General features: G+C 39.0%; 1 protein-coding gene across 2 annotated transcripts in view; it reads left to right on the top strand.

The window, feature by feature from the left end:
* The window catches only part of LOC139647304 (metabotropic glutamate receptor 4-like), a 140,020-nt gene that overhangs the window by 69,894 nt on the left and 55,039 nt on the right, over positions 1 to 15,087 (top strand). For both annotated transcript variants that reach the window (XM_071523185.1, XM_071523186.1), the window contains exon 2: positions 1,454 to 1,670. In XM_071523185.1, the coding sequence (XP_071379286.1) occupies positions 1,454 to 1,670 (217 nt within the window). The remainder of the gene's footprint in view (positions 1 to 1,453; positions 1,671 to 15,087) is intronic.

Here is a 15,087-nt window from a genome sequence, read left to right on the forward strand (position 1 = left end):
GGGTTGACTCTTCCAATCTTCAACAACGCTATGTGAATATCACCAAAAACCAAAATTTAGATGGTTAAATAAATTATTGTGTCTGTTATGTTCCTTTCTTTATTGTTTTTATTGTTTTGCATCATACCATAAAAAATATATATATGATTGTTTATAATAGTCCTTATTAATTTGCATCAAGACCTATTTAAAAGGCAAGAGTGGCCTAAGGCAGTCTACTGTAGTTAGTCTACTGGTTGCTTCATGCACATTAGAGGGAGATGTTCACCCACTGACCCAAGTGCAGCCGGCATTCTGCTTTAAAGCAATTGCGGCTCTGCCCTCTACATCTACTGCATGAATTTATCAACCCTGGGGAATTGGGACCGAAAAATTGCATCAGCATAAAAAAGTGTCTCCACATTTGAAGTTATACCATGAAACACATTATTGAATGTCATAAAATCTGGTCTGTTAACTTCCAAACTGTGCAGCACAGAAGCCATAGAAAGATCACAGAGACTACTGACAGCCATAAATCTAAAATAACTTGAGCAAGCAATAGTTGAGATTACTTATCAAGTCAGAGTTGCCTGCTGGTGGCAGCCGCAAAAAGACTTGTGTACTGAAACTAAGCGCAGAGGGAGTTAAACCTATTATAACAGTGGCATGTGAAGACAAACAGAAATGTCTGGGAATTGTACTCACCATTAGGAGCTTTTACCTCTCACAAGTGTGATGCTTACGTTTTTGTACAGATTTATCAAAAGAATATTTCGCTTCCCAAATACTTCAGATTTTTAGAATATCATTAGAATGTAAGAATTGATGATTATTACATTACTAGTTGTACAATTATTTCCTTTATTCCATTTTGTTTTTTGTCGGTTTCCATCAGTTCCTTTTGCAGAAGAATATATTTGAATTTTCCTAGATTATCTTCCATCGTTTTTGGTTGCCCTTCAAGATTTTACTGGTTAAAACATTTTCTTAAAGTATTCTTAATGACACAATGAGATTATATTAGATTTATAAAGAGTTTTCTAGCTTCTCTCCCAGTATGCGATAATGGCTTTGTGAATTGTGACAGGAACACAGGGTGTTTGTTAGTAGATGTGTTATTGCAGATCTCGAGGCAAATTATCATGTCTTTTACTTTTGAACCCAAAATAAAACATCTTTTTGTCAGAGAAGAGTGTGAATTCACCAACAGAACCTGTGTGTCTTGACTGGTTGCGAGGCAATATTTATCAGAACCGGACTATTTAAAGCAACGCTGTAGAGGAAGACTGTACCACCAGGGAGCAGTTGAGAGATTTTAGCAGGTGGAAGGTGTCTTACTACAATCCTGTGTTTCTCAATGAAACACCATAATCTGATTCATACAAAGCCTTCTTGCAGCAGTATATATAATTAATCTACACAATGTACTGTATATAATTTATCTCCACTTCTCTCCCTCTCTCTCTCATAGATCCCTCAGGTGAGCTACGCCTCCACAGCCCCGGAGCTGAGTGATAACACCCGCTACGACTTCTTCTCCCGGGTGGTGCCCCCGGACACCTACCAGGCCCAGGCCATGGTGGACATTGTCAAAGCCATGCGCTGGAACTACGTCTCCACTGTTGCTTCGGAGGGAAACTACGGAGAAAGCGGCGTCGACGCTTTCATCCAGAAGTCCCGAGAGGACGGTGAGTCTTGAAACACTTCCACAAGCATCCCGGAGTGTATTTAGACTAATGTGAAAATGGCTCTTATTGTCTGAATTTCACCATATGAGCCATTGAAAGTGAGCCTCTGTGATCACTGTCATATGAAAACCCTGCAGCATCTCTCCAATATGTATTTATTAAAAACATCCAATATGCAGCCTCATTATGTAAACATAGACAAAGCGCATTTGCAAAACCAATTTCTCAAGATCCAATGATTCCATTCATTATGCTTAGTGTTGCATTTCATTTGCCTTGAGAGACGTTTCATAGAAACCGTCATGGATTGTTAAAGGCTGAAGGATCCTATGCTGTATCTTGGAATGCAAACCCTCGACATAGTAGATTGAATGGCACTTGACACATTATGTGTATATGAACAGGAAGAAGCAGCTTTTCAATGGTTTGTTTAATGAGCTTCGTGAGTAAAGCTGGAACACTCTTTGGAAACTAGCCAGTAGCCATTGAGAGCTATCGTTGCTGTATTAGTTGACACAGTGACCAGCATCTGCTCATCTGTTGCTCAAGTATGGAATTATTCCACTGAACACTACTGATATAGAGGCAACACTACAGGTTAAGAGGTGTTTATACCACTTGAAGCCTTAAGTGTTGAAATGAACTAAATCCTTTAATGTGTTCAATGGTATACTCACCATTCTATTTTAACTGACCTCTTGGTCTTATGGCTGATGCTTGTGTTGGTACAATGCAGACTTTACGTTTATCTCAGCTGGTTCCATATTATTACAGCTACTCTGTATGCATAATAAGGGCTGAAATAATTTCCTGCTAATTTCCTGCTACACCAAACACTTGAAGATGAATAGGGATTCTCTCTCATCTCTCTGAAACTATGGTTAGATTGTTCTTCCATTGCTGTATGCCTTTGGGATAGAGAACAAGTGAGAAATGATTAATTCTACTTGTTTTTGCTTGTTGGCAAAGAGCTAAAGGCTATTATCTCTGCCTTCCCGAGCTTAACCTGCCTTTGATTGATGTGTTGTTGGCAGCTTAATCTTGAACTAAGTAGATACTGATTTGTATCATAAGGCAAATGAATAATGAAAATATTAGGAAGTTAAGCAGGTCACTACAGAATGACTGTTCAATGTGGATGAATTAATGACTAAATGGAAAATAGGAATTCCACTCCACCATTCCACTCACTCCATATTTGAAATTGCTTGTTTACTTCACTCTTGTGCACAAATTCCTACATGTCCACATGCACACACATGCGTGTTTACAAGTGACTGTGTGTGTGTGTGTGTGTGTGTGTGTGTGTGTGTGTTCTTGGGGGGTAGGGGTGCAAGCTACTAATGCTGGAGAGTGTTTCCATCTTCCCTTGAAAATAATGTCATGAAACTGTGAAATTATTATAACAAATTGTGCAGAGCAAGATCATCCACTTTGCCTCATAACTGACAGTGTCGCTTAGAGATGGAAATATTTACTGTAATTTCAGTTTTTTAAAACATGGAGGCTGCCGGGTATGATTAGTGCTGAAATCTGCATTCTTCCCCTGAAATCTGAGTTTGCATTAAGCTCTTAACCCCTATCTCCAGGGAATACTTTCAGCTGCTACACAAGTACATAGGCGAGGAGATGAGGGAATTGAATTTGGGTTTCAAAGATTGAGAGGGAGACAGTGTGAATGAGAGGCAGAAGAGCAAGCCTGGAGCAACAGAGGGGGTTGGCGTTGTACAGTGTTGGGAATACAGTCAGTTCGGCGCAGAGAGCTGCCCGCACACGCTCAGTCTGACCCCTGACCCCTCCTGAAGCAGAACGTAATCACTACCGACATGTCCAGTGCTTTCTGTGCCACTGCGTCCCTCTTTTTCCTGCCAGCTCTAAGCTGCTGCCCATCATCAGTCGTCCTGGAGAGACACCAGCAGCAGATTACTCCCACAGAGCCCCCTAGTCTCTCCAGCTGAGCTGGAGAACACTCCATTTGAAGGGAACTCAACACACAATAATTTAAAGGGGTGGGTGGTTTGCAGGTTACATGTGGAGGAATTTCAAATGGATCTCTGATGAATTGAGATGAAACTCAGTCCAAGTGTTGAAATCAGTTTAAATTGTAAATTCAGTCCTCACTGTGTTTGTTGGAAGAAAATGAAGGTATATAGAGGTATACTTGTGTCAGAGGTGGAAATACACCAAATATTCTATTCTTTCCAACTCTTCACATCTCCTCTTGACAACTCATTAGCACGACCAGGAGAGAATAGTCTTGTGCAGCCACACCTCTGGTTCACGCTATGCAGCTATGTGCAATTTAAGGAGAGAATAACTATAATAATAATATCTTCCATCCATGTAGTTTTGCATGAACGACATAAAATTTGAGTTTGGCATCTTCTTTTACCAAAGTTTAGATGTTTAGTAACATAAAAACAGTGAGTGTAATACTGAAAAACGAACTGTTCTGATAGCAGTAGCTTCCTCGTTTTTCCAATTCAGAGATTTATCTCTAAAAACAAAAGTCCTTCTCGCTTTCGTAAGAGCTCAGTTTCTATATGATGTCTCAAATGATTAGAAATATACTGCATGGCATGCTATACTAGTTGGTAATAATTGTATTATTCTCTAATGAAGTGTGGTTGTGTTTACCTACTCTTATTCATTATTCATCATATGCGCAAATTGCTGAAGAAAACAGAAGCATCACTTCATGAGACAGAGCTACAATCTTTAGTATTGCTTTTACTAAAATGTAGCAACAAGAACAACTCTAAGATTATTATTTTTATTAGTAGTAGTGGTAGTAGTTGTAGTAGTCATAGTAGCAGTAGTAGTAGTAGGGTAGTATTATATGCATGTACAAGGCAGAAGACTGAATACAATACACAAATGGGGACCAGAAATGTAGCTATTATAAAGAGATAATCCAAATAACTGTTGATTTGCTTTCATTACGTCATTATTTAGAGCTGGATTCGATGTGTGTTATGGAGTGCAATATTGTAACTGCATGTCTGAACTGTATGTTCTGAACATGGCTGGGGTTATAGGTTCATCAATTCTAAAGCACTGTGACCGAAAAGAGATGAACAACTTCAGGGCCACTGGTCTAACATCAGTCTAGAAGGTTGTCAGCAAACAGCTCACAGCTCTGCTTAGTGTTCCCAGAGACTTCCTGCATTTTGGACTGAAAGTCGGCAGTGGGGTATAAAGGACACGAGGCTGACATTCTTGCACACACAGTCTTTCAACAACTCAACATCACAGCGTCCTGACTGTGTGATCCACGCAGACATCTGCCTTTAATGCTGTGCAACACCAACTGATAAAATGTGTCTGTGAACTGCAGCTGCACCCAACATTTACCTTTTGGATTAAGGAATTTCTCAGTGATTGAACACAATTTCTTAGTCATTGGATCAACATTAAATTATTATATATTTTTTTTAAAGATATAATAGGTGTGCCCCGAGACTATACTATCTTTCCTGTTCTCTCCTGTTCTTCCCTGCTCTATTTAAACTAATGAAATCATATATCATACCATAATTTTGGTCAAATATGGATATGATATGGCTCCAGGGCAAGTTTTTATGTGAATTATATGAATACCATCCCTGCCTGGCTTGATGGAAATTTTCTGAAGCCGAATGTCACCACGACTAAAGAGATGTCCTTGGGAAGCAAACAAGACAAAGATACACTTCATCCACTTAACACTTAAAAAGAAGTACACTGGAGCAGGCTTTAAGTTTCAAGTGTCTTGGCACAACATCTGTCTTTTTGACGACATTTGGACTTTTGTTTTTCAAAAGCTAAAGCGCTGTATCGTGCTGCATTTGTTGAGGAAACTCAGGAGCTTTAAGATAAAAGAAAGAACTACCAGCTCTGACCAGAAATTGTTTATTGAGAGCTTTCTCAGATTTCACACTGTCACTTAATTTAACCACCTGACAGTAAAAGACAGCTTGTCTGGCAAGAACTGTCAACCACACAAGCAAAATCACCGGTTAGAGACAGACATTGCACTCTATTCACATCCTTACAACAGTAAACAAGAATTTAGACAAAATCACTGTCGAGTAAAGTCATCCCCTCTGCAGCTCTTTTGAAACTAGAGACTGCAGTCCACTTGCCAAGGAAACTTGCTGCAAAAAAATTAAGCATTCCTAGGTGCTGTAACAATATTTAATACCTTGATTACTTGCTTAATACCGTGTATAGACACATATTGACTGGCACCGTCACTGGAATGATCTATTTTCCATATGCTTGCTGTAAGTATTGTTTGATTCCAATTTTCTTTTCTCCCATTCAGTCTCTGATTGACTGCAAGAGAGCTACAACAGACTAGCTGGCATTTCTGTCAAAATCAAAGCCACAGGTATTTGGCTGCTAAATGGGTTCTGCAGCCGTCTGCTCACATAATAAAGCAGCCAGATCAGAACTGGCCAAATGTTCTATCTCATTAACCAGCCAGAGGCCACATAGTGTAGTGAGCCTCACTCTTACCTACCTAATGTCTCACTGGCCCTGTTTTCACTGTGCTGTTCTACCTGACCAGAAACTTTTACGTTTTTTTACGGTTTGCGATTTTACTGTTATACTGAAGAAAAACTTTCACATCCTGAGTTATGTTCAATAGTTCCAGAGTGTTTGGTTAGTTCAAAATAAATAGGATAGGATGAAAAGGCATTTTTTTTATCCCCCACACCTGTTGTAGTAGAGTGGATTAAATTAAAACACTGAAATATATTTTTAATTAATCTAGGATTGGCTTTATTGAGCAAAAGTACACAAGTTTGTACATATTTTGTGCTCAGTGCTACTGTTTGTGCAAAAATCAGTTATAATATTAGCAAATTTATTGCAACGACCGTGATCCACAGCTTGGAAATGATAGCTGCTCTATTCAAGTAATGTAATCATTCATCTGCATTAATTGAAGTCCCTTCTTTTGTTTACTACATTCAAACAAGGGATGCTTTCATACATAATATCTGGGGGCATTCAGAAGGTCTGGTAGCAATCAGTGGACTGTTGGTGTGTAATTCATTTGTAGACAAAGCTCATGATGGTTTGAAGCCTCATTCGGCTATCTTTTAGATGAGAGTTTCATTTGTTCTCGAGGAGGAAATTCATTTCCACAGCCAGCCAGGCACAGATACATCCATACAAGAGCATTTTGGCTAGCATAAGGCTAATGCTAGAATTAAGGATAAACAGATTGCTGTGTTGACCCTCCATATGCTTCTGAGCTGCAAACTTCAACACACTGCAGCTGGGGAGATTCTGTGGTGAGATTCAGTTATATTTCCGTCCTTCAGTCACTTAGATTGCAGGGCTAGTTTCAAGCTCATAAAGGAATATTATGATATATTTTTTTTAATTTTGGTGCTGCTTTTCCTCACTGGGCATGAGGAAATGAAATGTTTCTGCATTTACTTCAGCACTGGCCAGCAGCATCTACATAGTCTTAGGGTAGCTATAGGTCAAATGTAAAAATTTCTCCCATAATGTGACAAAAAAAAAGAAATAAAATCAAAATGTCAATGTACCCATTTAAATAGCCATTTAGCTCTACTCTATGTCCATTTCCGCCCCAGCAAAAGGGAATAAAACAAATTATATATATTATGTCTGGCATTCAGCAGACTCCTACTAGAACTTACTTCTGTAGTAATTGCTGTCATGATTTTGTTGTTGTGTATGTGTCTGTGTGTGTGTGTGTGTGTGTGTGTATATCTCTGTGTGTGAGATGTGAGATTACGCAAGATCCTGCTGGCAAGAGAATCTGATATCATTTGATCCTAGCTCACTGGCCTTTCAAGTGGAAACAGAAGTAAACTGAACGCTCACTCAGTATTTGGTCAGACCGGCTAGACTTGAACAGCCTATATCAGTACTGTGGAGCGGAAACAGCATGACACCGCGGCCGTCAAAGTCTCAGAGGAGGCTGCAAATAACCTTTTGCGTCTGTGTGAGAGCAAGAGTGAACTCTGGGCTGAAAAGAATAAGAACAACAATTCAGACAACAGAGGGGAGGACCGGCGTGCCTCTGCTTTGATGACTGCTTTGTCTCTCATACAGACCCTAAAAATACAGTTGAGAACAATATTATACCCTTGTCATTATGTTATACAGTTCTGAAGAATGCAGTTGATGAGAGCATTGCCATACCCATCAAGTTAAATCTTTTTATCTCACTTCCTCATAATTATGCTCCTAATTTTACTAATCATGACTCAAACGACATGCTGAATTGCTATGAAAAGCCAAGAGCAATAGAATCGTACGCTTGACATCTTAAAATGAATACGATGCGTTTCCTCCCATTAGTGCTGATAATCCAGATGGTGTTTCTGATGAGGACGTCAGAGGTGTTCATGTTAGAATCTACCTGCACTTTCAGTCACAGCCCACTGTGTAGAGGAATCCTTCGTGCCACGTTGTTGAATCGCGGCTCAGTCTCAGTTGTTCAGTCTTTCCACACCCATCCGCAGCATGGTTTCCTGAACTGCGTGGTAGGTTTGTATTCTTGAATTCGATTCTTACAGCCTATTTACAAAGCTGTCCCTCTGCAGTGACAAATACGAGGATAATGGCGCTGTTATCTAAGCTTTTCAGCTTCAACATAAATAAGATTAGATGATTTTCAAGTTAAATCATAATCTACATAATCTTCAGATAAACCTTTCACTGGCTTCCTCTTTGAATGTTGCCTTATACTTTCTTGATGCCATTTTCTGTGAAAACAAAGCATAACTCTTTTGTAGGTGTCTGGTTTGCAGGAAGTGTATTGAAATTCACATATTCTCCATTTTTAGCGTATGTGCTAGATGTGCAATCTGCTAATCAAAGAGGAAATGATTACTGAATTCTTGCTGTGCGTGTTGCCGTGTTTAATTCTGACTCCAACTAAAGACGAGACCCTGACTTCTGTTACACATTGTCCTTTTCTCTAGATTCACAGAAAAGCTTGTGAAAGCCTTTGAAGATACTTTTAGTAGTTTTAAGTGGTCTTGACACCTTACTTGTTGCTGATCAGGTGGATCAATATAAAGGTGGCTGCATGTTTGGAGTATTGGCGACCATCAGCTGACTTCCAACTTCTGTATGATATGGAGCGCTTTCAGTCACAGGTGAACTCACCCATGAAGTGGTAAATTATACAATAAATGATGTGTTTGCTTTTTATTTGTTGGCAGGGAGTGGATTAATTTACTGTAGACAGCTTTAGCTATAGCAACACTTCCCTAACCCTGCATTCATACTGTGGCCTAAAAAAAACAAAAAACCTGTTGGCATCAACCACAAACTGCAAACAGCCTTCTTGTTGCCATGGTGATTTCGATAAACAAGAAGCTCGACCATTAATATAATAACAATACAAACATTTAAAAAGCACTGTGTGACTTAATTTTTCATATGTAATTTCATTTCAAAATGTCTAATGGGTTATATTTTGCCACTGTAAATGGATAGGAAGCCAAACAGGGAATTGGAATAGCCCAGTCAAACCAAAAACTGGCATTGCATCTTTTTCTCCCAAACTCCAAATTGGATCGTCAGAAGGAGAAAGCTCTTGCTTATTCACTATTTTATCTTCACTGGAACAGGAGATAAGAGGAGCAGGTGGACAAAAGGATGTTTGTGAATCCGTTTTGCTAGACTTTTCAATAGTCAGTTTGTTTTCACTGACACAGTAGGAGGCAGAAGTTGGGAAAATTCTACTTTTGTTGCCACATTCAGGCACGGTTGCTGCTGTTTGTCTGAAGGATAGAATGATGATACACTGCTCAAATTTATGAATACAGCATTTCAGTTCTATTTTAAGTCTTAATCTGCAGTTGTCCTCTTGTACAGATTGTGTCACACACAGTGAATGTTTTCTTCAAAGCATTACGATGCCATTTCTAATGACCATGTGCAGTGTATGTGTCATTCCACATCTGAAAAGGTTAAGTATGGAGTTCCTGGACCTTTAGATTTCATTTCATTCTATACTCCACTGAACAGTGTGTGGCCTTCCATATGGGCTTTCCCCATTGTTCACTGCATGAGTCCAATCAAAAGTCCCTGATGGATAAAGACCTGAGGCCAATTATACCCAGGGCTTAAAGACCTCCGGCCAGGTGCTGGATTTCAGGCATATGGACGTTTTAGATTCACAAACTATTTTCGACAAAAAACAAACAAAAAAAAAACTCACTCCACGTGGGTTTTTGTTTTTAATGCGTTTTATCCAATCATATTCAGCGAAGCAAAGCAATATTTTACATTTACCAATGGAATACGAGCAAGTTTTTTTTTTTTTCCAATGAACAGCAAGCTACTTTCTATCACAATGTAGCACCAATTCTGTGGTGTAGCACAGCTGAAATATGGAAACAAAGTTAATGAAAGCTGGTGAAGATACACGCGTCACTGAGAGAGGAGTAAAAAACAGCGATAGGTATGGATTGAATAAACGGGTGGAGACAGGAAACCGTTTGACACTTGGTGCGACAAATTAAGGGAACCGGGTATTTGTTCTGCACTGTGTGCTCAACCAGCAGAAAGAAAGTGCTCTTTCCACATGAGGTAAATCCCAGACACAACGCCGCTATGCGTGCACTCTGATATCTGGCCACACCGGGAGCGACAGTTACAGCTGCCGCTCCAGCAGCAATGACAGACCTGAACGTGATCTGTCTTTCAGAATTTACAATCGTCATTCAGCATAAAAATGTGGCATTGCTTTGGCTTTTCTCTACAGAGCTCCCCAGGGGTAATAGATAAAAATAATAGATGTGGAAATCCATAGGGGTACCGATTGGTAAACCACGCACGGCTCCATGCGCACCGATTAGTAAACCGTGCCCTCGAATTAGTAATCAGTGCGCACGGAGTCATAAACCATGCCCGCAGATTAGTAGGCCGTGCACACGGATTTATAATATGTATATACTGATAACGTCAAACAGGGACACCACAGCGGCCCACAGAGTTGCATATACAATTTAATTAACATGCTTTTTCTACAAGCATGATTTATAGGGAGTAAATAGGTTTCATATTGTCACCAAAACACACATCGGATCTTAAATTATACACTTGTATTTTCTCCCTTGGTAGAGGAATTACTTTTTTTTATTTTTTTCTCTGGGAATCTGAAAAGCTGCCCTGTTCTCTAGTGTCCTTATTAAAGACTGCCTGGTTCTCTGTAGCAACAGAGGCTGAGACTTTTCTTCTTGTGAAAAGAACCATGTGATTTTTTTTCACTGCCATCAATGGACATTGCACACCTTTCTGTTGCCTTATGTAATTAAATGAAGTGGATTTTAAAAAGTTTGTAGGATACAAGCTTTGACAAGGAAATGTTAAGAAACAGATTTTCCACATAGGCCTTAATTTCCTATCAAATATAAAATAAAATAACTATAAATATAAATTATTATCAAATATTATTATAAAATATAATATCTGTAATGCAATCTTGTTTAACTGTGTTTTGTTTTTGTTTTTTGGTGTTTTGCTTTTCAAAAGTAAATACATTGCCTTCCAATATTGCCATCTAGGATTAGTGGGATGGATAATTTCAAATCATAGTTAATCAGAATTTTTTTCTTTTTCGGATGGCAGTTTAAGCAGAGAGGAGGGCAAGGATAGCAGACAGCAGCACAGGGATGACAGGGAGATTATGCAAATGTTAGCAATGAGGGCTCCTTGCTGTACCTTTTGTCATGAGAGAAATGTCAAGAAGAGGAAAGATTTAAATACCCATTAACCACTAAAATGCTTGGCAAAGAAGAATTCTGTCAAGTTTTTTTTCTATTTTTATTTTAACTATTTTGTATAGACAATACAAAAACAAAACAATACATCACTCATTATGTACATGCACATTATGAGGCTATAATGATACTATAATGATATTATAATTATAGAGACAAGTCATTGTAGTCTGCATGATCATTTGACTTCCTGCTCAAAACCTTAATCTGCCATGATAAGAAGTAATTACCAAAGAGTAGACCGGTAATTCAACAAACCTGGTATTGGCATTATGAAAATCAGTAATTTGAATTGCATTGTCTGTGCAATGTAGACAAGCTGCCAAGCTCATTTTTGCTCTTCTCTTATTGTAATTACACTTTGAGAAAGAAAGAAAGAAAGAAAGAAAGAGCAAGCTAATAAAATCCACTAAGTCAGTGAGTGCATCTCCCCTTGGCTCAAAATCTCAAACATAGGAAATCCCTCTCAGGACGCTGACAGCTGCTCCTTCAGCTAGGCCTCATTGAGCACTGATGATGGCTGTGCAGGGCTTCTGAGGGTTAAAGGAGACATTAGGCGAATTTACTTTGACAGTGCATCCACCTATATCCTTGGTATTTTCCCTTTTTCCCCAGCACTGAGCACCTGCCTGCATTATTCATACTATGGCCATCCAGCGGCACAAGGCTGCAGGTAGAGCATAAATTGCTCATCTATATACCCTAAGTGCATGAGCCGCTCAAGGATATAGACTAATTTCTACAAAGTCTGAGATGTACATTTCCATTTTATTCATGTTACTTACGTATCTGACAGCTAGATATTCATTAGCAAAAAAAGCAGGTTGGAAAAGTGATTATGTATGAAGTGGGACAACACGCTTAACTCACAAAGAAGAACTTTTTTACTTGACTTGGACTTTGGCCCTTTTTACTTTTACTTACTTTTTACTCATTTCAAGAGTGGAAGTTCATCATTTATCACTGCCTTTTTTCCAGACATTAACACACATTGCACATTACAATAAGAAAGCTTTCAGGATTTGAGTCTTTGACGAACACTAACCCATCCACATAACAAACATAGAAGAAGTGTTTTACAAAAGACTACCACTATGTATTTGCTTAAATGTTATTTTCTTCAATCTTTTAAATAAATTAGATTCATGTTCTTTTTATGACTTTATTGACTTCACTTGCATCGTAAACGCTGCTCAATCTGCCCATCTAGCACTTTTTATTTTCCACTGTTCATTACCTTGTTTGATTAGCAGTTTGCAGCATTTTGCAAATGGTTTCATGTCTTTAAACCTGTCAAATCTGCACTTCCAAGTGTTGCTTTATTTCACTTTCAACCACCTGGAACCTGGTTCTTCAGACAGTTTGAAAACCAATGAAGGGTTTTAGCTGCAGGTGTGCAGAGAAAACGACTGTCAAGACTCAAGACTGTGCCACAGTACTTCTATTTGCATAATGTGCTTTATCTTTATCATGTCAGAGAAAATTGCCAATACTCCATGAAAGAATATCCCAAACTTTCTTCTCAGAGTATAAGAAACAAATCTGTAGATTTTGTGTATTTGCTTTATTTTTTTTTTTATTTATTAATATTTTTTTTATGGCTATTATCAAATCATTTTTTCTGCATTTAATAAAATATTGGATTGAAGTTTTCACCTTAGATCATTAGATAGCCTGCAAAATGTGCAAAAAACTCCTACACTATTTCATACTTGCAGTTAAACAATTAATACAATGTATGCTTGGTATTAAAGCTGCAATAAGCTACATTTTCTGATCACTAGAGGGTGACAGAAACCACAACACATTTGTAAATAACACACAGCAAAGCCACTGCACTACAGAGGCCTACAAAGGACAAACATTGCAAAGCACCATGCATAAAGGCTAATAGCTAGGCTAACCATACCTGCTCAGAAGTCTCAGTGATTACCCGTCTCTCTTTGCCAGAACTCTCTCCCACTGAAGGTGTCATTTATTCTTGGAAATATTTGAGCGCATCCACTTTTAAAGCCAGAAGCAATAAGACCACTATTTTGACACAAATGACAATCCGACAAAACGTCATGTGAAAACTGACTTTAGGATTATTCATTACTGTATCTTGGAGAAGCGTTGTGTCCAGAAAGGCTGGGCTGTGCCCCTGGAGGAGGCTGACCTGGGGCCTCCAGCCTCCTTCTTGCTGCTGTCTAAATAAGAGGTAACATGAGGAAGAGTGCCAGAGGCAGCACTGAAGGTGAAGACACTTTCCATAGATTAACCCTCGTGGGATGGATGAACCCTCTGGTAGTTGGAGCCTGTTGCAACCAAAGGGGCACCTGTGAACCTGGTGCAACTTTATGTAATTGTGCAGCAGGTTTCTGGGAGGAGGAGACCTGTTCTTTGATTTCCCATGAAGAGACCTCACTTCTCTGGCTATCACTGGGGTATTTTTCAGCTGAAGAGTTTGTAGTAACGGCGCATGCTTCAAGAAAGAATTCATTGAATTCATCTCTATTATTTAACAAAGTTCTTGTTATACAGTATTCCCCTATTTTAAGGGCGTATTGTATACAGTATGTAATCCCCTAGAAATCTTGTTTCTCCAGTATTTACTGACGGTTGAAGCATGCATTTGGAGAAACGTCTCTTTCAAGTGTAGTCTCTCCACATTGGTTTTCAAGTTATCCAAAGACAACACTGTATCCATATGATTGTTGTGGAGTAAAGTCCTCTGGGCTTCCTCACTGCACAATTCAAGTAGACACACAGTTCTGAGACAGCAAATCATTTGTGACAAACATCTGTGGCATGTTTTCCTAATAAAATGTTTGATTGTAATATGAGACCCTGCAGGAGTTGCCTTGCACAATTTTAAAATTGAAACTTTGAATGTAGTCGGGGGGAAAATTCATAATCTACAGCAATTTTCAACGTCTAGCAAAGCACTATGTCTGCTTTGCCCAAAGTCTAAATGCAGATTTAACTGGGAAATGATAGCAGATGGTGAGTTTCGTGGGTTTGTGGGTTCTTAACAAAAATATTTTGATGCTTAATTCACAACAAAATAGCAAGGAAAACGATAATAAAGAAAATATTGATATGGTAAGGCACCTCACACAAATAACTGCTGACCATACTGCAGCAGGTTTGCTCTTTTTTTCAACACTGACCTATAGATCTTAATGAATTAGCTTGCGGCTGGCAGTACCTGCTAGCTTCAACAAAGAATGCCAAGTCATTTTTCACATTGGAAGTGTCGATACAGGAACTTTTCCCCTAAGTCGTGACATTCCTGGTGAAGAGAAGTAAGATTTAATTCAGAATGCCAATTAAAACCATTGAGGCCCTCATAAATAATGGCCTGATGTCAGAAATCTAACCAACTATTGGTGCTACTGAAGGTAACATACAGTATATCATCTGATAGAAGCTGACACTGGACCTATCCTGCCATGTTAAGTTGAGCCCAACATCAAATGTAGTTGCAGGGTAATTTTCAACAGCTCTTTGGCAGTGTGAGAATGTGACTTCAAGGCCTGCTGCAGCTAACTCTTCACCCCTGCCCACGCTCTGATTAGACAGCACCATTAACGTTTGCTCTGTCTTATGAGAGGAAGCAGCACATGCGCTTAAACTTTCTGGCTTGTGCTTTAACTGTCACAACTCATAGG

This window comes from Centroberyx affinis, unplaced genomic scaffold (assembly GCF_046629955.1).
Source record: "Centroberyx affinis isolate AG114_WGS23_722 - 3 ecotype Tasmania unplaced genomic scaffold, CSIRO-AGI_Caff_v1 ptg001072l_1, whole genome shotgun sequence".
Taxonomy (NCBI): domain Eukaryota; kingdom Metazoa; phylum Chordata; class Actinopteri; order Beryciformes; family Berycidae; genus Centroberyx; species Centroberyx affinis.